The 25,352-nt window shown below is 41.2% G+C and overlaps 1 protein-coding gene across 2 annotated transcripts in view; it reads right to left on the bottom strand.

Annotated features, from left to right (window-relative positions):
- Positions 1 to 7,660: 7,660 nt before the first annotated feature.
- The window catches only part of cxxc4 (CXXC finger 4), a 31,957-nt gene continuing 14,265 nt past the window's right edge, over positions 7,661 to 25,352 (bottom strand). For both annotated transcript variants that reach the window (XM_077569718.1, XM_077569720.1), the window contains exon 3: positions 7,661 to 10,011. In XM_077569718.1, coding sequence (XP_077425844.1) covers positions 9,967 to 10,011 — 45 coding nt within the window. In that variant the 3' untranslated portion in view covers positions 7,661 to 9,966. The remainder of the gene's footprint in view (positions 10,012 to 25,352) is intronic.

The raw sequence follows: 25,352 nt of genomic DNA, 5'->3' as shown, positions 1-25,352 counted from the left end.
TATTTTAGCTAGCTAATCTATCCATCTATGTATTTTAGCTAGCTAATCTATCCATCTATCTATTTTAGCTAGCTAATCTATCCATCTATCTATTTTAGCTAGCTAATCTATCTATCTATCTATCTATCTATCTATCTATCTATCTATCTATCTATCTATCTATCTATCTATCTATCTATCTATCTATCTATCCATCTATCTATCTATCTATCTATCTGTCTATTTTAGCAAGCTAATCTATCTATTTTAGCAAGCTAATCTATTTATTTTAGCTAGCTAATCTATCTATCTATCTATCTATCTATCTATCTATCTATCTATCTATCTATCTATCTATCTATCTATTTTAGCAAGATAATCTATATATTTTAGCTAGCTAATCTATCTATCTATCCATCTATTTATCTATCCATCTATCTATTTTAGCAAGATAATCTATCTATTTTATCTATCTATCTATCTATCTAGCCATCCATCCATCCATCCATCCTATAAATACCATGGTATAATAAACAATCGCCCAAAAAGCAGTTGATTTTTGCTGATTTTAAAAGATCCAATATCAGCCAATTCAAGTGATTACCCTTAGAGAGAATTGATTACCTTTACTTACAGAGAGAAATGGGCAAAACTCAGCCGATTCCCCCACATTTTTTTTCACGATCTTTCTCTTATGCTAATATGTTAATATGTAAAATATAACTACAAAATGTTGTTGCTGATTTTGCTTATGTCCGCCGGATTCATCGGTGAGGCACTTGTTACTGCTGAATGTTTAAAAAACAAAAACAAAATTAGAACCATATTTATCACTCAAGTATGTAAAAACACACTACGAATTTGTCTTCAGTTTCAACTCCTAGAAAACAGGAAAAATAACAATGACCAATAGAGGGAGACCGAATGGGAAGCCTGGTGGTTCGCAAATTAGCATCCCGCGTTTCTTAGATGGAAAAAAGGAAATTTGAGGGAGGGGAAAAATATTGAAATAACGTGCAATAGTGTATTAATATTTTCTTTTTTTATTTATATATATACATATATATATTTTTTTCTTTCTTTTTTTTTAAATTTTAATGAAGATTTTCTTTTACTAAAACATGCTACCAATTTTTTTTTTTTTTACCTGCGTTTTTTTTTTTGTGGAGAAAGATGATTTGAGATATGTTGACATTTTGAGTTACGAGCATGATCACTGAACAAATGAAACTCATAAGCCAAGGCACTATTGTTTAATTTCTTCACAAATGTTCATCCATTTCTCCGACGATATTCCTCGGAATCCCGGTTTGTCACAGGAGGGGACGTTTTCATTTATGTTAAAGCGTTTGCTCGCGCCTGCGTGCAATCCAGCCCTGCTGACTGATTGCCTAATTCCTCCGAGATCTCGCTCGATCGCTCTCTCTCTCTGCCGGAGGAGGAGGAGGAGGAGGAGGAGGAGGATGAGGGTTGGGGGATGGGCCTTGGCTGGATGTGTGGAAATGTCACCAGCCGTCACGAAGCCTCGCGCCTCAATCAATCAATCAGCACGCTCTCACCTCCAGGCATGTGTGTGCGTGCGTATGTGTTTGTGTGGACAAAAGGGTCAAGATGAGAAGAAGAAAAAGCAGACGGAGGCCCTGAACGCACCACGGCCAACACCGCCATCATCCTCTCTTCCACGACTGTTAAGCGGCGGAAGGTTGAGTGGCAGGTGTTTCAAGCGTGTGAAGTTTTGATGCAAGGGGGGGGGGGGGGTACGTTCAGGTGCGTCGCACCAGGAGAAAAATGTGGAAGTGCGAAGGTCACTTCAAGAGTGGGCTGACAAAAACACACCCAACGTCAACAACAACATTTCTTAGATTCGGATAATAGAAACACATGGGAAAATATGTTTTTTCTTTTTTTTTTTAAACACACATAAGTAACTCGTAAAAACAAACCTTTGACACGAAGTACCACCTAAAAAAAATACGGAGCGCTCCATGTGCCACCATCATGGCCAATACTAAAATAATATTTTTTAACATTATGCACAGGTTGACAATATCAAGAAACTCGGGGCGCTGAAAGGTGACCCGACAGGCTTTTCAATCTTGCAGCGTATTACTTTTAAGTAAAAAAATATATATATAAAAGGAAAGACAACCTCCGAAAAAAATAATCCCAAAAATTCTAAATCATGTTGATTTAAACGATTTGCTTATTTTCTTCAACAGAGGAAAAAATTGATTAAATGATTGTTAGTTATGCTTTAATGCTCCAATTTTGGTGTAAAAAAAATAACATTCCGAAACATATACTTGGCTCATTCAGCCATCGTCTAGAATTCATTTGATGACTTCATTATTTTTTCATGAACAATTAATACCTTTAAAAACAAATTTTGCTACTTGCTTGTCGACTGACGATGACATCACCTGTGCTCGGCCAATCATAGCTCAGTTTGCTGACCAAATTCAGAAAGCAGGTGAGCCATGATTGGCCGTTACCTATTTCCTCAGCGCAGCTGATGTCATCTTCAGACGACAGCAAGTGAAAAAAAAAAAAAAAAGTTTTAAAAGAGAAAATGTCTCAATGAGTCTAATATTGCGTTTTAATGTGTTGTTAAAGCACCTCATGATTCTGGATGGTCTTTTTGAGACGTGTGGTCTGACGAGTCACGGCCCTGTGGATAATCTCATCGCCATAGCGATGAATGACATCATCGATCATTTTCAGACCACAAGCTACAACCTAACTTTGTGAACATTCGAATCCACTCGCCGCCCCGGTGTTGTTGCCTTTTTGCAAATTTTCCCGTTTCAGTCACGGTGTGATGGGCGGGGGGTGTTTTTTTTTTTTTTTTTTTTTAACTCCCCCTCCTGCTCTTAAGTGTGTACCAGCGCTTCTACGGCCTGTCATATTGCATCAGCGTGCTGCTGATTACTTCCACCTTGTCTCCTTCGTCAGGAAATGATTGTGACACGCACTCACACCCGGCTTTTCCCCTGCATCAATATGCGTGCCGTGGAGAAAAAACTGTGCGGGGTAAATAAATAATGAAAGACAAGGCTGGAGGAAGAGGAGGGAGGAGGAAGGATGAGGCGGGTAGGAGGGGGGGGGGGGGGGTTGCTCTTTCGCCGTCTCGTTATGTGCGAGCACGGCCGCGTTTCTCGCAGTGTGCCTTCGCCTCATGCTGGGGCACACAATGTTCGGGGGGGGGGGGGGGGGGGGGAAATGTATGGAGGAAATGGGAAAGGTTTGCTGAAATGAGACGTCACATGCTCATTGGGGTGGAATCAAAGTGACACGTTCATTTGACTTCCGTCCCTCACTGTTAACATGCTAATTCTTACAAATGTGCGTGGGAGATGAAAGACGCAACTCGGTGTGGGCGAGAGAACGTCGTGGGAAATAAATACGATATTGATACAGTGGCTGCCAATAAATATACGTCAAGAGAGTCCAAATTTCAAGTTGCGCGCCTTTGATGTAGTACCACATTGTACCACATACATACTGGGCAGCGCTGAGCTTTACTGGATGTCGATACAGCGTCATTAAGAGCAGGAAGACACATAAAAAAAATAAAAAATATATATTAAAAAAAAAGAAAAGAAAAAGAGAGCAATGTCAAATCGGTAAAATTACCGAATGAACAATACTGAGCTCTCCAGAAGAAAAAAAAAACGAAAAAAAAAAACAAAAAAAAAAAGAGCAAGAAAGAAGACAAGGCAGGAAAGTTCCCCGACTAAATTGCTGTAAGAGTTGCTTCCAAAGGTGACTTTGAATTAAGAAATATGCATATCATGCCACAAGCTACAAACAAGAAGGTCAAAGTAAAGAGATAAGGAACTCATATTTTGGAACAACGTTTTATGGACTGGTGAGACCAAGATGAACCTCTCCCAAAATGATGGAAAGGCACGGTGGACGTAATGCCACCTTAACCCGTTTAATCAGTGAGTCCCAATCAACTTGAATGGGCTACTAATACACGTACAATTGCTGAAAAACATGTCATAGTGAAAAATGTAATTTCATCACAATGGTAAAAAGTAGAGGTGGGATTCTTTGAATGTGTCACGATTCGATTCAGAATCAATTTTCGATTTAAGAACGATTTTTGATTCAGAATGATTCGTAACGGTCTAGTCCAGTCTGATTCGCTAATGCTAATTAGCGGTCTACTCGCGGCACTTTTATCACTCAAAAGAATGACTCCACGCTGCAAAAAAAACCCCCAAAAAAATCCAGACTTTTATTGGAATAACTTGATCGTGACTTTTCCCTTCTACTCTCTAATGTGGCTACAACTTAACAGTATATCAGACCGCGTGAAACCACACAGCCCTTAAGTGGCCAAATCATGACCAGCGCTCCCAATAAAGGCACACACAAACAGGGACAACGGGAGACAGTATAAAATAATTGAAATATGAATCGATTCTGAATCGTACTAAATGAGAATCGCGATTCTTATGAGAATCGATTTTTTGGCACACCCCTAGTAAAAAGAGTGCACTTTATCTACACCATATGTTGTCCAAACTCTCCAGTAAGGAGTAGGGATGTAACGATATCCAAATATCACGACACCATATCACGATAAGAAGGTCACAATCCGATAATTATCACGATGCTGTGGCAGTTTTAATATCGTGATATAGCGATATTGCCGTTAATGCTACATCCCTAGTAAGGAAAGTAGCTATAGGCTGTACTAACGAGAGAGGACGTTAAGCTAGCTTAAACGGTTTAGTGTGCAATGTTTGTAATGAAGTCTAAGGTTTTCATTTGACTATTTTTTTTCCCTTTTTTTCTCCTTAAACTTAATGATTACTTTTCCTCAACGTCTGCTCAGCTCGCTCCCCGCCATCAAACGACTTCATCTCGTGGGGATCCCGTTTTATTTGTCCTGCCGCTATAGCTCAGGTATAGCGTCAGCAAACACAGAATATTTTTTTCATGTGAGAGCGGTTCAGATTGAGTTCACCGTGGGAAAACGTCTATTTCTGCAATCGGCCTGGAAGGAGGAGGAGAAAAAAAAAAAACTCATCTTTAAAGTTCTATATTTGTAAAAGGATTGTTTTTTTTTCTAATTTGTTGCTCATGTGACTTGAGCAACAGGTGAGTTTATATCGACTTGAAGACATCCAGGGTTGTGCAGGCGCTCCACTGATACCGCATGGGACAGAAATGGTCTCATAATACGCAACATGGCCGACTGCAAATGGACAACGGAACAGAAAATGGACGACAGGTCGGATGAACCCAAAATACACATTTGAATGGCCATTTCCATACAAAACTACACTTTTTCTTCCTCCCTCATTGCAAAAAACATGCTCGCCAGGTTAATTGTTGTCGTTCTAAGTGTGAAAAACAATAATGTAACGAAAAAGGCTTAAATTAAACAAAAATGAAAATGGGCCATTCCGCCAAATCAGCACCATAAATGCATGATAAAATGAATTGCAAAATATGTTCGTTTTTTTAAATAAAGTCCCCTGTGCATTCATCTGGTGGTGTTTTTAATAGATACATTATAAAATATTAATTTAAAGCACTTTTAACACTAGGGGGGGTGGGGGGGGAGGGATTTGTTGCCTGTTTGCTAGACTTTACCATGAAATATTATACTTTTAATTCTTTTGAAATGTTATATATTTTAAATATTTCTGTTACTCCTTACCCCAATTACTCATAGTATACAAAAAATTAAATAAGCTCACACTTTAGTCACTAACAATTAATCCCCCTAAAAATTATGGATTTTTTTTTTTTGGGGGGGGGAAGATACATAATTCACAGGGAAATCCTATAATTTATCATCTGCAGGCCACGTGAAGATGAAAATACATACAGTAAATTCAGTCCATTTATTTTCCCGTACATTTGTTAAGGGTTTAACTTTAAATTGAGGGGTTAAATGTTCGGCAAAGTCCAGTTATTTTCGTGACAATTTTTTTTTAAAAATAATAATAATACAGTTATCTGAGATTGACCAATGCACATTTAGAGTACAGTACTGTAGTTTATTATCATCACTGTTGGATGGAAACTTTTTACATTTTTTTCCTCCTATATATCCATAAATGTTGAAAATGTTTTAATTTCTTTGAGGAATGCCATGAAAACATGCCCTCTTTTTTTGTTGTTTTCCTGAAAAGGATTCTGCCTGACGCCAGTGATTTTTGTGCGTCATCAGATTTAGAGATGAAAAAAAAAGCAGACGTTTGTTTTTTTGACGGTTACAAGCAAATGGCAAGATTAGGTGCAATGGCTCGGTTTGTCCAGATGTTAGCACGTGAAAGACAAAGGACAGCAGGACCAACAGAGGGGGTTGTCCACAAATCTCTCAATCAGGGAAAATACACCAGACACGGATCAACCCGCAACCCGTTTCCTCGGACCCGTATTATACAGAGCCATCACAACTAGCGTTTACATTTCATCTAGTTTAGCAGCAGTGGAAACGTAAACCAGATTTACCATTCAAAGATTACTTTGAAAAAACGTGGCTGGTACCCTGAGGTACGCCAATTTTTGGTACAATTCGAGCCCAAATAATGTAAGGAAAATTCACCCCAAAAATCAAGCTCGGTTTTCAATGCCATGACAGAAAAGGGCAAATGTGCATTCGGTTGCTTCTACTTCCTGTTGACATTTTGTAACCGAAGGACTTTGATCTTGTTTTTAACGACTCGATATTCGACTGGCACATCTCTCACAGCCCTCCAAATATTTTCCATATATTTTGAACATGAAAACTCGGCCTTTTGCGTGGATTCGTTTTCTTCCACAGGAAGTCACCCACTTCAGCTTTTGTCACTTCCTGCCAGGAGGACGAAGCACATCATCTCATCAACCGCCAGAAGCCTGACGACTTTTAATCCCAAACACAGAGTGTGTGTGTGTGTGTGTGTGTGTGTGTGTGGCGGTGGGGGGGATTAAAGCAGTCTGTGATATTATTTAATCTCGCCGGCCAGGGAGCGGGCAAGCAAACGAGTTATCCGCCCTCTGATGACCGGCGCGGGAGCGAAGGGGGAGGGCGGCGGCGGCGGCGATTGAATGCAGAAGACGCCACACTGCCGTCAACGTGGCGGGTTTTGCAAGGAGCTCAATTTGGGTGATTGCGAGCGGCGGCGCAGTCAGTCCTGGATGATTTCCTCCTCAGCCCCCCCCCCCCCTTACTACCCCCTCACAGCCACCCCCCCGCCGCCGCCCCTGCCTGAATCCCAAAGACCCGGCAATCACTCTGATGCTGGCGCTATCTCAGGAGCACATCTCGCCTTCCTTAACCCCCCCCCCCCCCACCCCCTCCCTCACACAGTACCCGTCATCATCCTCAGCCCCCCCCCCCCACCCCCCAACTCTTCTCTACGCATTCTAGCATGACAAACCGCATGGGATTTCGCTCGTCCTTTAAAGTCTGCTGCCTCCGGGAAGCACTCTTCCTCGGCGCAGCGTTTTAGTATTCCCGGGTATACGTGACCGGGGAGGCAAAACGACGGCGTTAGTTTCATCCCATCAACTCCGCGTCAACGGGCGGGTGGCGGATAAAAAAAATAAAATAAAAACAACAATGTTGACTTATCAGCGGATCTTAATTAATCCCGTTCTTCCGGATCAAACGTCAGCAAAATGTACTTGAAGTTATTTTATTAGAACACATAAAAGCATCACAACAACAATATACAAATTCTTAAGTCGTCTTTAAAACGGAAAAAACACGTTTTGCACATGCAACAACAGGGTTCAGGACAATGAGGAACCGAGGCTGGATTCACACGGCGCGCTTTCAGAGACAATTCCGATTTGTGGCGCAATTCAGAAATGCATTACGACAGAGTAAATTGAAAAATAAATGCAATTCATTTCAATAGAACTTGATTTATCCCCTAGGGGGCAATTAAGAAAATGCAGGGAATCGGATACATACGTATCGACGCAATTCAGCTTGACGTCATCACAACTTATTGGTGGCGTATACACATCGTTTTTAGAAAATCTAACTTTTTAAAAAAATTTTTTTTGTATAGTATGAAAACCTCGATTTTTTTTGTACATTTAGAACAGATATAAAATTTGTGATTAATCGTGAGTTAAATAGTGAAGTCATGCGATTAATTACGATTACAAATTTTAATCGCCTCATGCCCCTAATTTTAAATAATATTTTCCTTAAAAATAATAAAAAATAAAAAATAATTAACAATTGTTTTTTGTTGTTTTGTTTTTTAAAGAAAATATTATTAAAAATTAGGGGCGGCAGGTGAGTAAAATTTTTTTTTATCCTAATTAATCGCACGACTTCACTAGTTAACTCACGATTAATCACAAATTTTATATCTGTTCTAATATAATAAAAAGGTTTTCATACTCTTGTTCTAAAAAAATGTTCTAATGAATTTTTGACGTCTATAGCAGACTGTCAGTGAATGAGTTGAGTGTTATAGAAAAGACAACAAATATGTAAATAGGTGATTTTTTTGATTCACAAAAAAAGGAATGGGATTCATTAATATATACTCATCAATTGTTTCCCAGACCGATACGAGTATTCACTCTGATTAGTCACCTATAGAGAACCTTTACCTCTAGTACACGATGACAAAAATTGTGAACAAAGCCCTTTCTTCCGTGTCAATCTGCTGCAGTACAGCGCCAACTACTGCCAAGGAGGACTTACTGTCAGATTATTTTTTTTGCCTCAAGTATCAGTGGCTAGTATCGGTGGCTTCCACGAGTACCTAATCATCTTCAAATATCGGTATTGGCCCGATACTGACACCTGGTAAAAATGCAATTCGAATAAATTTTATCCAGTAGGTGTGCGTCCAATCTGTCCATCAATAAATAAGCAAAATAGATGCAGGTGGCGGCAAGTGGAGTTAAAATCAATGTCAGGGATGAGCTCGCCTAGTTCAGCTAAACTCTTAATATTTGTATTTATGAATTATTGGGTACTTGTTTCATCGGCCTCTACCAAGTAGAAGTCACTTGAAATGTATCTGGAAATAGCGGGCCCAAAAAACGGAACATCGGCTTGAAATCGGAATTGTGTCCTTTGACCTGCAGTGTGAATTCAGCCTTATTGGATCGTTTTTGGGGATGAGAATGGGGAGCGTCGCCCCCCTCACCCTCACAAACCCCTGCAGCTCCAGAACAACACCTGATATGTTCAATATGTATAAGTGTACTTTCATTGGTGTCAAACGGGAAAAGGTTCAATGACGATGCCATCGCTGACATCCATCCTTTTTTTTTTCTTCTTCTTTTAAATACACCTCCAACCTCTTCCATCAGGATCTCTCCAGTGAAATAAATGCTAAGTTTTTTTAAAAAAAAAAAGTGCAACTCACCACACAAGACAATGTGCCCTGTACTGCAGCGAGTCATCAAAAAAAAAAAAAAAAAAAAGGGAGGGGGAAAAAAAAAGCCATTCTTGCCTCATTGAGACAAAAAAAAAGTTGATGCTGAAATGGCTTCCGGATGATTCCTGGGAAGTGAAAAAAGAGATATGGCGGGAGGGGGGGGAAGAAAGTTGAATAATTATTGCTCCAGAGTAAAGTGTGTTGCGTTTCTCGTCAATCCCCCGCCCTTCCCGTAGGGACAACTTGTGTGTGGTTCCAAAAAGATTGTCCTTTTTCCAGTCCTTTCTTTACACGAGCTCGGCGGCGGCGGCGGCTCATTCCCGCCCGGCCGCCAACACTGAAAACACATTCATAAGACACCAAAAATATACATTATGATACTGTCAAAAGGTACAATAATTACACCGAAAAGAAACAACACCCAGTATGTTTTTGTCAACTCTCCGTCCCCGTTCCGTTATGTCCACTTTGTATTCCGTCCTCCGGTCCACGTGTGTGCGTGTCGTGTGTGAGCGTGTGTGCGTTTCGGGGGGAAGGGGGTCGTTTTGGGTAACGTGCTCCGAGCAGACGGCCCGCGGTCGATCGGGACCTCCTGCCGGGTGATGGACGACGGCGGCTGGCGTCTCTAGAAGAACCACCGGAACGCTTCGCCATTAGTGACCGGCGTCCTCTGCGGGGGAGACACAAGGCGGGGACGCACGTTACTCACATGGTAAAGCAACACAAAGGAACATTTTCATTAGTATTATTTTACTCCAGGGCTTCGTCAACATCTGGTGTTTATTCAACCGCAGAGAGTTGAGCACACATACCAACAAACGGGCTGAATTGAAACATGTTTTGTACCTTTTGCTCAAAGTGAGCAAAGGTTCGATTAGCAAAGGTTCGATTAGCAAAGGCGGCATTGGCACCTGAGAGTATTCAGGACTGACGAGGAATTTCAGTTTGACAGGCATTTAATTGTACATTCAAAAAAAAATAAAAAATCAGACCAATAACAGAAATGCTAGGTAGCTGTAGCTAACATCGGCTTGCGATTAATTACAATTAAAAATTGTAATCGCCTGACGCCCCTAATTTTTTAATAATCTTTTTTTCTTCTTTTTTAAATCGCAAGGTGATTAATTTTTTTTAATTATAATTAATCACATGAATTCAGTAATTAACTCACGATTAATCAATAATATTATAACTGTTCTAAATGTACTTTTTTTTTTTAATCGCAAGGCGATTAATTTTTTAAAATTATAATTAATCACATGACTTCAGTAATTAACTCACGATTAATCAATAATGTTATATCTGTTCTAAATGTACAATATTTTTTTTTAAATGGCAAGGCGATTAATTTTTTAAAATTATTATTAATCACATGACTTCAGTAATTAACTCACGATTAATCAATAATGTTATATCTGTTCTAAATGTACAATTTTTTTTAAATCGCAAAGCAATTAATTTTTTTAAATTATAATTAATCACATGACTTCTGTAATTAACTCACGATTAATCAAAAATGTTATATCTGTTCTAAATGTACAATATTTTTTTTAAATCGCAAGGCGATTAATTTTTTTAAATTATAATTAATCACATGACTTCAGTAATTAACTCACGATTAATCAAAAATGTTATATCTGTTCTAAATGTACAATATTTTTTTTAAATCGCAAGGTGATTAATTTTTTTAAATTATAATTAATCACATGACTTGAGTAATTGACTCACGATTAATCACAAATTTTATATCTGTTCTAAATGTACAATTTTTTTTTTTTTGGGGGGGGGGGGTTCATAGTCTTATTAACAAAACTATAAAACTAATAGAAATAGTTCAAATTAATTTTTGAAGTCTATAGCAATGGCAGTGAATGAGTTTTTATCCATCTCAGGGGGGCGGCCATTTTGCCACTTGCTGTCAACTGAAAAGGACATCACAGTTGCTGAGGGCTCAGGTCGGATACCGACCAATCACAAGCTCACCTGTTTTCTGAGTTTGGTCACGGGATGTTCACAAGCTGAGCCATGATTGGTTGTTACCTGAGCAACTGTGATGTCATTTGAAAATGGCCGCCCTCCCACGGACGGCTTGGTTTTGTTTGTGCATTGTTTGTTGTATGTTGTATTAAAACAAATTAAAAAATAAATACTTGCAAAAATAAATAAAAATGGCCGCCCTCCCTGAGCTTTAGCTTCCTGACTAAAAAATGGTGGATTTTGCTGCTTAACTCATATTTCACAAATGCTACATTAATCAGAATACTGTGTTTAAACTAAACAGATCATATTATTGAAAATACTTTTTTTTTTTTTTTTTTACTTGACTGTGCCTTCTAACATAGTAATTGAAACATTAGATGTACAGTTAGGTTATTGATCGTTTCTGACCGGGTAATCAATCAGCTGGCAGATTTAAACAGATGATATGAATTCTTTTTAAATTGGCAAAAATTGGCAGACTTTTTTCTTTCTTTTTTTTACGCATTAAGACATTACAGCATAAAACAAAGACAATGACGTTCAAACACTACGCCTGCCCCAAAAAACCCAAAAATTACAGTTAAAAGCAGTTAAAAGCTAAAAGACAAAATATGAAAAAAAAAACAGACACACTTTCTGGCTGTAATCCATATATTTACTGTTGTTAATGATCCCTAATTTTATCCTGCCAAATATCGGAATTGGCCTAAAAAAAAAAATCCATATATCCGTCGGGCCCACCTTATTAGTTAGTACGCCAAGGCTCACAAAAAAACATTGTTTGGGCTGGTCCAAATTTTCCACGCAACGTTGCTTTAAATGCCTCCTTCATAAACAGGAAGTCATGACGACAAGGCCGGCGATGAATAAAAGCACTTAGTAAAAAATGGCAAAAACCCAGGGGGCCACTTTAGGCGGCGACAAGCACCAAAAGCGAGCAAAGCGTTTCATCAGAGATCCAGCCAAGGTGATTACATCCGCGCCCCACCTACACCCCCAAATAATCACCACGCCGCATGAAATATTCCATTTCAATTCCCAGGAAGCAACAATGAGGCATTTAATTACTGCGCGCCGCAGCCGCAGTGAGGGGGAACAGTGCATCATTTCAATTTGAGCCGGCGCCAACAGAAAAGCTCCACGGCAGAGTGGCGGCCTCTCCTTTCCCAAACTCATTTAGAAGTCAGAGACATAAAATAGCGAAGCCTCCCACCAATCCCCATGACCAATTAGCGCTCTTTTTATTTTTTCTGCCCCCCTCCCCCCCTCGCTCTCGTTTTTTTCTCTCTCCCTGCTGTTGAGTGGGAGGAAATGGTGCATAATCACAACTAAAATCACTTTAGCCTGAGTGGAGGGCAATTTTGCATTTTAATGCCCAGTGGCTTCTTAAAGGCATACTGATGAGTGCGTTGCTCTTCCACGGACAAAAACAAAACAACGCCGGACTAGATATTTTCTTCAGCGTGTGGCCCCGTCACTCCAATTTTGCGTTGGTCGCACTCATTAAGACTTGTATGACATATTTGTGAAAGAGAACCACTTAGCGTCTTTTTTGTGCTAACAACAAACAACTCCCGCGTGCTTAATGACCGCCCGGACGCGGCGGGGCGCCATCACGGCCAATTCAAAAAGTCACAAACCGACACAAAAAGTGAAAAAATAAAATAAGAAAATACATCACGCGCCTTTGAAGGCGAAACGACATCTCATGTCATCTCACCGCCGCCTATTGCATGGACGCCATGATGGCCGCCTTTTGGAAACAATTAAGACATGTAAAATTATACACAACAGATGCTAACTAACAAGCTAGCTGATAGGAGACGCAGATACGCCAAAAATTTGCTGGGAAAAAAAAAAATCTGAAAAATCTGAAAAGGTTCAGCACAATTAGGGGATAAAATACAAAACATAAAATAACTTGCAAACCAGCAAATGATTGTTAAATAAAACACACACACACACATATATATATATATATATATATATATATATATATATATATATATATATATATATATATATAATTATTATTTTTTTTTTATTTGACTCATTGAGCCATTTTCAGCAGTAAAAAGTGAATATTTTGTCTATATTTAATATGCTAGCTTCATTATTTTTCATGCACAATAGGTATCTTTAAAAACTACATTTTCCACTCGCTGTCGACTGAAGATGACATCATCAATGCTGAGGAAGTAGGTAACCACCAATCACGGCTAAGTTCACTGACCAAACCCAGAAAACAGGTGAGAAATGCTAAATATCGGTATACTGATATTAAGCATTTGAAAAAAAATGTAAGGGGATTTACTCGGTTACAGCAACACGTTCTGTGGAGTTTCCAATGGGTCAACATAGAAGATTTTGATGTTAGAAATGACGCACAGGTTTTAGGTGAACTAATGAATACACACTCACACGCACGCACATACATATTCTCACCCACATACAAAATAAAAAAAATAAAAAAGAGAGAGCAATGATGATGACATGTCAAATCGGTAAAATGACCGAATGAACAATACTGAGTTCTCCCAAAAAGAAAAAAAAAAAAAAAAGACGCACGGGTAACTATTTTGAGCAGTGACGTAAAAATACGTCGCGACGCAGCATGCTCAGATACGGCCATATTTTCATTTGTTTTTCATTTTATGGCTTACAACCTCAAAGTGTTCGTATCAATATTTACTGTAATTATGACTTCACATTAGCAGTAATCGTACGTGCACGTGGCTGAACCAAATGGGGCATTTCGGTCTTGAGTGTGATGCTCTTTTAAGTGCGATGCTCTTTAAGAGCTGGTGGAGAGCAAGGTGAGGTGAGAATGTTTGTGTCAATCCATATCCTCGCATTGATCAGTCGCCGGCGGAGGTGCGGCGGGCCAGAGGCGATAATGACCCTGATCGGGGCGCTCGGCATGTCTTCGTTTTGTTAACTTTTGGCCGTATCGATCCGGTGAGGCTCGAGTGGCCGCTGGGAATCGGCACGCTGTGGCCTGCCTCGCCTCGCCACGCCGGCAAGGAGGAAGGCTCAATTAGCACACTTTGCCTGAGACAGAGGCCAGAGGGACGGAAAAGACGCTAATAGAGGACATCCGGCCATCCATTTTCTGTAGCGCTTATATCAGGGTTGCGGGTGAGCTGGAGCCGATCCCAGCTGATTTTGGGGCAAAAGGTGAAGGCACACCCTGGACTGGTCACCAGCCAAAACACTACCATCCACATTTAGAGACATTTTGGAGCTTTCAAATTCAAGCCCACGGGCTGACACATCACATTATGTGGCCCACTAATGCGAGTGATATTTGCTGATAAATGGGTTTGTTCTTTCCATTTTAGCAGAAGAACTGAACCAAATTTGGATTGATTATTTTTATTTTATTTCACTTTTAATAGACAACATTCCAAGCATATTTTTCACCAAATCCCTTTGGAAGATAAGCTGAATGCATGCCATGATTTTCATTCTGATTTCACATGACACAAAACAAATTAACTTGTTCATTCCCAGCCATTTTCCCTGAAGCAACCCCCTTCGCTCCCGGCTATTGTACTGGATTTTGACTGACTTTGCAAGGCCCACAGAATGTTGTGTTCTATTGTTATAAAAACCAAAAGAAAGAAAAAAAGTATATTTCTATCTGTTTCCGTTTTGCAGCAATTAGCATTAGAATATAGCTAGGTTTCATCATTATTCACACATCTGTTTCAAACAGTGGGGGCCCTGATTGTTTCTTATACTCTGCTGCCACCTGCTGGCCGTTTTTCTAATAACTACTATTGCTTCATGCATTTTCTTTAGTTCAGAGGCTGCATCAAAGCCTTCTGTATGCTACAGTATAGCATAAAAAACTTCCACATAAAAACATGTCTTTACAATAGAACGTATTTATACGTTTTTGGGAGCAAATGAGTAATGACACCTTACTATAGGTATGTTTCATTGAAATGAGTAAATGACATCAACCCCCCCCCCCAACCCCCCCACACAATTCTTCTGTTACAAATAAATAAATAAAAAAACAGTTGACACATGCTATTTGAAGGGCATAGGGACGGCCTGCATGCAGTGAAAAGCCGCATCTACTTGTCGCCCATCGAAATGCATTGGGGGGAAAAAATTATAATAAATTCAACCCGCAAAAATTCTAAAAAATAAAAGATAAACATTCAATATATGTTTTCCATTAAAAAAGGGGGGGGGGTGCAACAGAAAAAAATTAGCGAATCGTGAGTATGCGAGAATGTCAAGAAATTAATTGGTTCGTGCATTGGAATTTTTGTGTGTTGAATGTGTGCCTTTAAGAGGCGTGGCCTAGTGAGGGCCGACAGGGATTGGATATGTTTTTCAGTGTGAAGGTGAGCTTCTTACAAGTAGCCTGTTCTCATTTTGCATTTCTGTGTTTGTCCCTTTCAATTAACGGCTCAAAGTGCATTTTGCAGCTGTGGCTCTCCTTGCCCACTTGTAAGGACATTATAGAACCTTAATTGCTTCTTTTTTTCCCCCTCCACTTTACAGTGTATCTGAATCTTGCAACAAAAAAATCAATCGAGCAACGGCACATATTTTGGGGCACAATGAGATTGCCCCCCCCCCCCCCCTCCCCCATTTGGTCTTCTATCAACCTAATTGCATTTTTCGGTTATATGGGAGGAATCTGGATTACTGGGAAAAAAAACTCACGCAAGCACAGAAACAACATGCGAACGGAACAAAGGAAGACTGCAGTTGAGATTCTAACCCAAAATCTCAGAACTGCGAAGAAGACACGCTAAACACTCCAAATAGCACAAAAAAAGAGGAAATCGCCAGAGACGGAACAGGCAAGGGCAAAGCACAGGAAGGGTCGACGCGGGCGCGACACCCTGAGGTTTCACCTCGAATCAAGACGGCGTGGCAGCAGCTCAGCCCCCTCGTGAACGCGGCGGCGTGTGCAGCAGAGCATACATAACAAGGCGGCAGCGACCGCACACGCGGCGGGAAGACAATTTCCCGCTCCGCCGGCGAAGTATCGACGGGCCAAGCGACGTCTCTCCACCTCAAATGAAGCGCACGCCCACGCTAGACGGCGCATTCGAAATGCCAGCTTGCCGTGATAAAGACGAGGAAAGAAAGGGAGGGAAAAAATGACACGTGGCGGAAGAATTTGCCGCTGATTGCGGCTTAAGGTCTCTGGACGGCCATGACACCATGTGATCCTGACGGAAGCTGGCAGGTGGGGCTGCAATGCCGTCTGATTGAAGCCCGGTGGAAGGGAAAGAACAACTCGAATGGGAAAAGTCAAAGTCGAGCCACGTTTACGCCAAGTCTGACCACCGCAGGGCGTAAAGGCAGGACGGCTCATTTGTGGTCTTCGTTATACTCGTACCTTCATTCATGTGGATTTTGTTCCTGGAAGCTTATGGCTGCTGATCCAATTCGGAATTCCAATCATCTGTTCCAGCCTCCCAAAGAACACCAGCATTTTTTTGTAGTATGTTTCTTTTTTTAAATATGGATAAATATCACTCTCCAGTACTACTATCTACAAACAATAATACCAGTACGGCTACAACTAGGGATGCACAATAATATCATAGGACCCATGGTTAGAAAAAAAAAAAAGTCATAAAATCTGTACAAAAATGGAAAATGTGAGCACAAAACAACAATTACTTGAGAGGTAACCAATGTGAAATGATGGTGGCCGGATGTTGATAAGTTTGCTGCAACTATAGCGGTTGACCACCTGAACATCACAGATTAGTAACCGGCAACACACACAAAAAAGAAAAACTCGTAAATTGAGCCACTCATGAGTGAAGGTACCGCCGCATTTTCCAGAAATGAGAGTTATCAATACGTGTGCCAATTCTCAGTCATCCAGGTTCATTTTTTGAATTGAGGCAACTTGACTCTTTTCTTCTTTTTTTTTGAAGATGTTTTTTTGGGTCTCAAGTGAAAAATCAATAAAGAACAAACGCAGAGTCCGCATATAAAAGACGACCCCTTCAATTCTGAACTGAAGAAGCGTTTTTTGGATTCAATGTGAAATGTCTTCAACATCCAAGAGGGGTTGAGTTGCATCCATTCCGCATTTGCAGATTACCATGACGTGGATGATGGGAAATCGGTGAGCTTTTCGGGCATGTTGACGCCTCCCCAACAAGACGATTCATTAGCTGAAAAAAAAATACCAACAGACTATTCCTATTCCAAGAGGGTCTTTGCACCGCCGGGTGCTTGGGCCTCACAGACTACCACCAGCTGCTTACAATTTTTCCTCACGTCATCTATAATTAATACCTCCACCAATGCTGCCATGCTTAAAGCTTACACTTCATATTCGGGGTGATTTTATTTCTATTTTTTTTTTCAATGGAAGGATATGGGGCAGTGATGTTTACACTACTATTTTTTTCTTTTTACAGTAAAATATATAAATTGTGCGTAAATAAGCAATAAAATAGACAATATAGGGAGGGTCTTCAGTTTATGATGGTGTTCCATTCATAGGTTGACGTGCGCCATAATCCCTCACTAACCTACGGTTATGTATTAGTAAAGTCATGGTTACAATATCTTAATGAAAAGCACTAGTAGGACATAAACGGCAGCGGCATAAACCGAGGATCCCCCGTGCTTGTCAATGCGAGAAAAAAAGGTGCATCAAACTTCTGCATTTGGTAGAAACACGTTTCCACCAAGTGGTACAATTCAGTTCGGACCACGAAAGAACGTTTTTTTTCCTGTTTCAATTTATACGCACAAATACGAAGGCCTCGCCCCACAATAGCTTTTTTTTTTTTATTATGCTTTTTCTATCTATAATACTTTAAGATGGTGCCAAAGCCCTAAAAGTATTTTATTTTTGGTGTCAAAGAAATACTGTTGACATGATATATTTCTAAAAAGACAAACTTGACGCTTAAAGATACAACTTAGGAGTTAAATTTGTTCTGTGAGCAAGATTGGATCTTGTTTAATCATATCACATCGATTGAAAACGATTTTTATTTTTTTGCCTGGGGTTACTACAAGTGACAACAGGAGCTGGATTAGGTTCGGCCAACTCCTTGCGAGTGTTGTTCATTTTCAATTCTTCGGTTTGTGCCATTCAATAAAAAGTACATTGGCCTCTCCAGAAAAAAAAAAAAAAAAAAGCACATTGGCAATTGTGGCTCTCCTTGCCCACATGTGAAGGCATTACAGCACCTAAGCGCTCTATTTCTTTAATAACGTCATTAAAATTTGCGTATCACTTGCACCTCAAATCTCAGACGGTTCATAGCTTTGAAAACATGTGGAACTTTGTACTTTTGTATTAATATAGGCAATTCGAGAAATTAAAAAAAAAAAAAATTGTGCTATCTGTGGTAGAGCTCAGTCCACATCCCCTGCAAGGTTTTACAGTATTGCATTGAGCTGAAAGCAGGTGCACACATATCCGAGGGTAAGCTCAAGCCAACCTACCCCCCCAAATAATAATAAAAGAAAAAGTCCACGAGCCTGCCCCCCGGTCTACCCCGCAGCCTTGGAGTCACGCTGAGCCGCGGCCAGAGATAAACCACTCAAGACGATGAGGGCGATAATGGCAGACGCCGCCGCGCCTCAGAATTCAATCAGCGCCGGCACGTCAGCGCGGATGAATGTAAAAGTGAAATATGCTCGCCGGCGCGCGCTAAAAGACGCCACGCGGGGCTTCTGGGAGGAACAACAACAGGCGAGGGGGGGGGGGAGGACGGCGAGCGAGGGTGGGGGGTGGCAAAGCGAGCGAAAAATGAAAATGATGTGTCTCTTCTTCTGGCGGCGCAACCCCAGCGGCATCCTGAGCAGACCGACTTTAAGCGCAGACGGCGAATAAATTACCCTTTTGAACTTGGGGTGATTGCAAATGTGCCCCGCTTTCTCCCGAGACATGTCTGGCACGAACCCTCTGCTCTCGGCTCCCCGGTGATCGAATGATAGGAATGCAATCATTGGGGAACTTTTAATTTAGCGGAATTATTTGTTTGAGCCGACCACTTGCTTCCCCGACTTGAAACGTGTGTCCAAAGTGGGAGAGTGGGAGGATTTCCCTTAAAAGCAGCAGAAATATTTAGTTATAAATATCGAGTTCTGTAATGCAAAAAAAAGCCAAAGTTGAAGACTTTAACACCGTCATGCCCAGTTGCCTGCGGCATCTGGAAACAGTCACTCCATTTAAATACACACGTGTAAATGTTGGACAATTTTGGTGGCCCCAATTGGCCACAGTTGAGACGGATAGAGACTTTTAAATGGACCGCGGTAGGACGCGCCAAGTGGAGCTGAGCAGGATCCAAAATGTCGCACCCAAGGTGACTGGTCCTTAAAATTAGGCATCCAGGTCGGTGCTGGATTTCACTTTCCTTTCTTTTCTTTGGTCCTTCCTCGGGTCTCCTGACGGCCTCACGACTCTGGCTGGAAGTGTTCGGTTTAGGTAAACGGTATGGGATTTTTTAAATAGGTTTTAGGTGAACTAATGAATACACACACACTCGCACGCACACACATACACATTCTCACCCACATACAAAAAAAAAAAAAGAGAGAGCAATGATGATGACATGTCAAATCGGTAAAATTACCGAATGAACAATACTGAGCTCTCCAGGAAAAAAATAAAAAAAATAGGCATCCAGGGTGACGAATTGCCAAAATCTGGCAACCATGGCGAATGCTTCCTATTTATTTATTTTTTCATCCCAGTGTGATTGGTTTCCAAATTTCACCCCGGGGTGATTGCATCATAAGATTTTTGCACCTTGAGTGAATGGAAATTTTGCAAAATGGCCACTCAGTGTGACTGGGCCGCACTACATTTAGCACTCAATGCCTACGGTCCAGATTTTTAACCCAAATTTTAGCAAATGGTAACAATGCCCAAAATTCTGCACCCAAGAGGGCGGGACACTAAAAAAATTGCACCCCAAGGTGACCGTACCACAAAATTTTGCACCCAAGGTGATTGTCCCCAGATTTCACATTCAGAGCCCGGAAATGTTTCACTCGGGGTGACCAACCTCTAAAATCTTACACCTATTGTGGCCCAAACTTTTGCACCTACTGTGGTTGCTCCATACGATTTTGCACCCAGACACACTGTCCCCGCTCGGGTCTCAAACATTTTGCATTCAAATAATTTTGCGGCCTTAACTCTTTGACTGCCAAAAACGTTAAATAACGTTTAGTAAAATCCTAAGGAGGAGTGCCAAAGACGTTAAAAGACGTTTGTTTCAAAACAGAGGTGAAACTAACCATTTTCTATTGTTGATTACTGAAAAACGGAATAAGGTAGAAACAAACTTTTTTTTTCTGATGAAAGATGAGAGTCCAATCTTTCATTTGGTAGTATGTGTGTTTCAATAGTCCAAACGCAACATTTTCTATGGACCTTGAAAGATCAGTCAAAATGCTTAAAATCGGCTGGCACCCACGGCATCCCTTTTCTGAAAACGTCTGGCAGTCAAAGAGTTAATATTTTATATTTCTTTTGGCCCTAATGGTTACTGCTCTCTAAAAGTTTTGTCTACATGGTGACTACTCCCTAAAATTTGGCGCCCAGTTTGACTGTTCCTCGACATTTTTGCAAAATTTTGGTTACAGGTCTTCCAAAACTTACACCCAGGATGCCAACTCCCCGATTTTTTTTTTTACCCCGAGTGTCCATTCCCCCCCTGGTAAATTTCACCGAGGATGATTACAATGAAAAATTTTGCACCAAGAGTCCCGCAAATTTTATTAAGGATTACCAAGCCCAAAATTTTTTTTTTTTTTCTGGAGAGCTCAGTATTGTTCATTCGGTAATTTTACCGATTTGACATGTCATCATCATTGCTTTTTTTAATTTATTTTTTTTATTTAATTTAATTAATTTTTTTGTATGTGGGTGAGAATGTGTATGTGCGTGTGTGCGCGCGAGTGTGTGTGTGTATTCATTAGTTCACCTAAAACCTATTAAAAAATCCCATACCGTTCACCTAAACCTAAACCGAGTCGTGAGGCCGTCAGGAGACCCGAGGAAGGACCAAAGAAAAGAAAGCCCAAAAATTTACCAACGCAATAATATTCTAATAGTTTTCTCCATATAAGATACCTATTGACTAAGAAATTATAGAATAGAAACCAGTTTATTGGCTTTAGCAAATTTGTCGCCGTGATTGCCTATGAACCACAAAATCTGAAACCAGAACAGGTGATGACGCCATGCACTGAAATCAGCGCGGCAGTTAAGGCCCGCTTGCGTTTAAAAATCAGGAGAGCGGAGCTGGGGATCATTTTCATCACGCTCAAGTAAGGAGGCAGAACACATTCGGGGGGGTGGGGGTGTGTGTGTGTGTGTGTGTGGGGGGGGGGGATTACGGCTAAGAAAGAAGCGGCGAATGGGAGTTTCAACGGTGCAGTCGGCCTTAACTGATGGGTTATATATTGCCTGTCACTTTATTCGGCGGGAATATTGGGGCGTTGCCAAGCTCAAACCTGGAAGGTACCGCAATCCATCACCTGTGCCGCAGGCTGGGGAAGCGGGTGGGGGGGGAAATCTCATCTCCAGCTTGTAGCCAATATTCCCGCTAGCCCAATGCCATTTATAAAAGGTGCCTCTTGCCAAGGCCGCCATGGCGGACGCGGCGCTCATCGAGTTGTCAAAATGCCGCCAATGACCCCGGCCGGGCCCGCGTCGTCGTGCGGGAAGACGTCACATGCACGCAACGACTCAAATTTGGGCAAACATCGGCATTCGTGGTAACATTCAAAATGCGCCATATAAAACGAACTTTTTAAGAGCTGCATACAATAGTATCGAAACACTTTACTTTGATATTAGGACCATTATATAGTAATAGAATTTAGCGCTACCTAGTGGTGAAGTAATTTTATTAAAAATTTTATTTTTTAAGCGCACTGCTTTGATTGCCCACTGATGCTTTACTCGCGTACATTTTGGCCACTGAGACTACACACTAACCGCTTAGTCTTGTTTTTGATAAACACTTGGACATATTTTGCTTGGAGAGATAAAGGTAAAATCGGTATTTTAAGTTTTTCAAGAACCAATAACAATATTTATTTATTTTTGCCAAAACACTGACAAAACATGATATCACAGTTTAGTAATTTCAGAATCATGGACGTGAGGACCCTTGTATCAATGCTTGCAAGCTTTAAGTATTACTATTTTCTGGTCGGTGCTGGATTTTCCTTTCCTTTCTTTGGTTCTTCCTCGGGTCTCCTGACGGCCCCACGACTCTGGCTGGAAGTGTTCGGTTTTGGTGAACGGTATGGGATTTTTTAATAGGTTTTAGGTGAACTAATGAATACACACACACTCACGCACATACACACAAAAAAAAAACTACTATTATCGATATGTCAGAGGTAGAAACTCTTATTTGAGAGCTTGACTAATAAAAATGAGCCATTTCTTTCAGCCTATTCCTGCTGACAATATGTACATTTCAAAACCTGTAGTGCACTTAACGGTACTGGGTAGAGAAGCGCACACACACACAAACATAATCTTGCACATTGTCGTGTGATCGCAAGCCACCGCAAATGTTTTTTTACGCCAAGGTCCACCCTTGCGCCAAGCGTCCGTTAGGAGCAAATCACGCTAAGTGTATTGCGGGTGTTTGTGAGTAATGAGGAATTTGGGAGTTTTTTGCTGACTCGGCTCATGCGCCGAGGTGGTGAGGGGGAAAGAGGGGAGGGGGTGGGGGGAGATGTATGATGGTGTGCTTAAGAGCTGCGAGAGGCGGGGTGGTCACAGGGGGGAGATTAGGCTTGGGGGAATGGCGGGTTGGGGGAGGGGTGGAGGGCAGTGGAGGAAAACCAAATCCATCTCCAAAACATCCTAAAGCAGATTACTAAATTCAGTGGGAGGAAAAGGGGGGGGGGGGGGGAGAGAGCGAGAGAGAGAGAGAGAGAGAGAGAGAGAGAGAGAGAGAGAGAGAGAGAGAGAGAGCATGCGAGCTTGAGATGAATGAAGGAGAAAGCAATTAGCCTAGATGCAATTCCGGCAGCGTCCTCCGACTTGATTTTTTGACCTTCGCAAAGACTCTTGCCAAAATATTGCCGACGTGCAGATGGACCATATGGCGACGAGCTGCCAGAAGGCCGAGCTCAACGCGCCGCCGTTCGCTAACGGCCAATGTAATTACAGTGACGTCAGTGTCAGACACGGATTTGATAAGCCACGCGTAGGATTGGATGTGCACAACAACGGCGTCAAGCTGTGGTCCCCAACCACTGCTCCATTTATTTGGTATTGGGCCACACAGATATATTAAAAATAGATCAATTATTTGCCCAAAACTATCTTTGCAATAGCCTTTTTCATTTGACCATTTAAGATATAAACGTCTTTATTAGTAGATGAACACTTTAGTTCACAATGGGCACTCCCTGCAAGCAATAATGGTTAATAGTGGAAAAAAAGAAAGAAAAAAAAAAGAAGGGGTGTGTAGTTTCATTTTTCGATTCGAAATTCAGTTTTCTATGTTCAGTAGCTTTAAAAAAAAAAATGCTATATTGGGATGAAAAAAAAAGTGGTATTGAACATCCCTAATTAAAGAAAACAACATATATATACATATAGGAACTTATATGCCTCAAATGTTCGTCAGCAATCACCCCCCGAGCCCCCCACCCCCCTGCATCCCGCACCTCGATGATGAATGTTTAACGGTCCGATTGTTCATGTCTGAAAACGTCCGTTATCAACCGGGTTGGAACTGTTTCACGCAATTAACCTTAGGCAAGAGAGTAAAAAAAAATTATATTTTCCGCTCACGTTGAATATCATATTATTCAAATGTATGAGCTTGTGATTGGCTTCAGTGGAGATGACGACATCTGCAGTCAAATCCATAAATGGCACTTGTCGATTTCTATGAGGTTTACGGAGGAGTTTATTTTTGTAGGGTTAGGAAACGTATCATTGAACAATTGCCGTGACAGACAATTTTAGTCTAAATTGAGCTTGTTGGCTTTTGTGGTTGGACTTTTTTTTTTTACATCATTTTTTTGGGGGCAAATAACTGAATATAAATCTGTGAAGACGCAAATTCCCAAACATGCAGGGGTTCGCCATATATGGGCTACATGTAAACGCATCTGTTCCCCACTATGGACATCAGCCGATTCGCTGATGTCAGGGCAGATGTTCTCCATCAGCAGCTAAAGGCGAAACACCTGCTGGATACATGACATCACCAGCTGAGGTGCAGCCACAAGATCCGTCTGCTTGTCATGTGCCTCAGTAGGAGTTTACCATTAAAATCTCGGGGATATTTGCCAGCTTGGCTCGGGGAGCCGGGGACGCTAATGTGCGTGCGTCTAATTCCAAACATCACAGGGGAAGGCATGGGGGAATGTCATTTCTGGGAGACGGTTCTCGCAGACACCACGACGCTTCAATTTGTCACGCCAGGAAAATCCCTTCCCACACAGATGGGAGCCTGGGCCCGACGCGCCCTTGGGTCAGAGGCAGCCGTCTGCAGTCAAGATCACCTTCCAGTCGGCGCCCGCCTCCATTTCAATTAGCTTTATATAAGCACCCTTGTCCAAGCGGGGGCATCTCGGGCAAGGCTGCTCGGAAAGCTAATTCCTCCGGGAGAAAACCTAATAAGGTAGACGCCGACACGTTCGCCTAACAGGTGAGATTTTAAGGGGGGGGACACAGCAAAAGGGAAGCGTGATAAGGTGACAGTCAGGGAAGCAAGAGTTTCTCTATCAGAAGCACTGACCTTCATTGACTCAATTCAAATATTTGTTCCATGAAATTGTATTAATTTATTCCCAGTCTATTCTGCTTTTCTCTTGGCTGCTTTCAGTCCATGTGAATGCTGCAATTTTTATTTTATTTATTTTTGTTGTCCAATCAGATTTCAGTCTACGTGTTGCCATGTCAATCTAATCTGTCCATGGCCAAATTTAAACTAAGGGTTAACCAACGCGGTGCACATCGGCAGGGAGCCCTCAAGGACCACATGAGTAGCCCGTGGGATTGTTCCAAAAATAGCTTTGTAT

This window comes from Vanacampus margaritifer, chromosome 7 (genome assembly GCF_051991255.1).
Source record: "Vanacampus margaritifer isolate UIUO_Vmar chromosome 7, RoL_Vmar_1.0, whole genome shotgun sequence".
Lineage (NCBI taxonomy): Eukaryota > Metazoa > Chordata > Actinopteri > Syngnathiformes > Syngnathidae > Vanacampus > Vanacampus margaritifer.
This window is presented reverse-complemented; position numbering and strand designations above follow the sequence as displayed.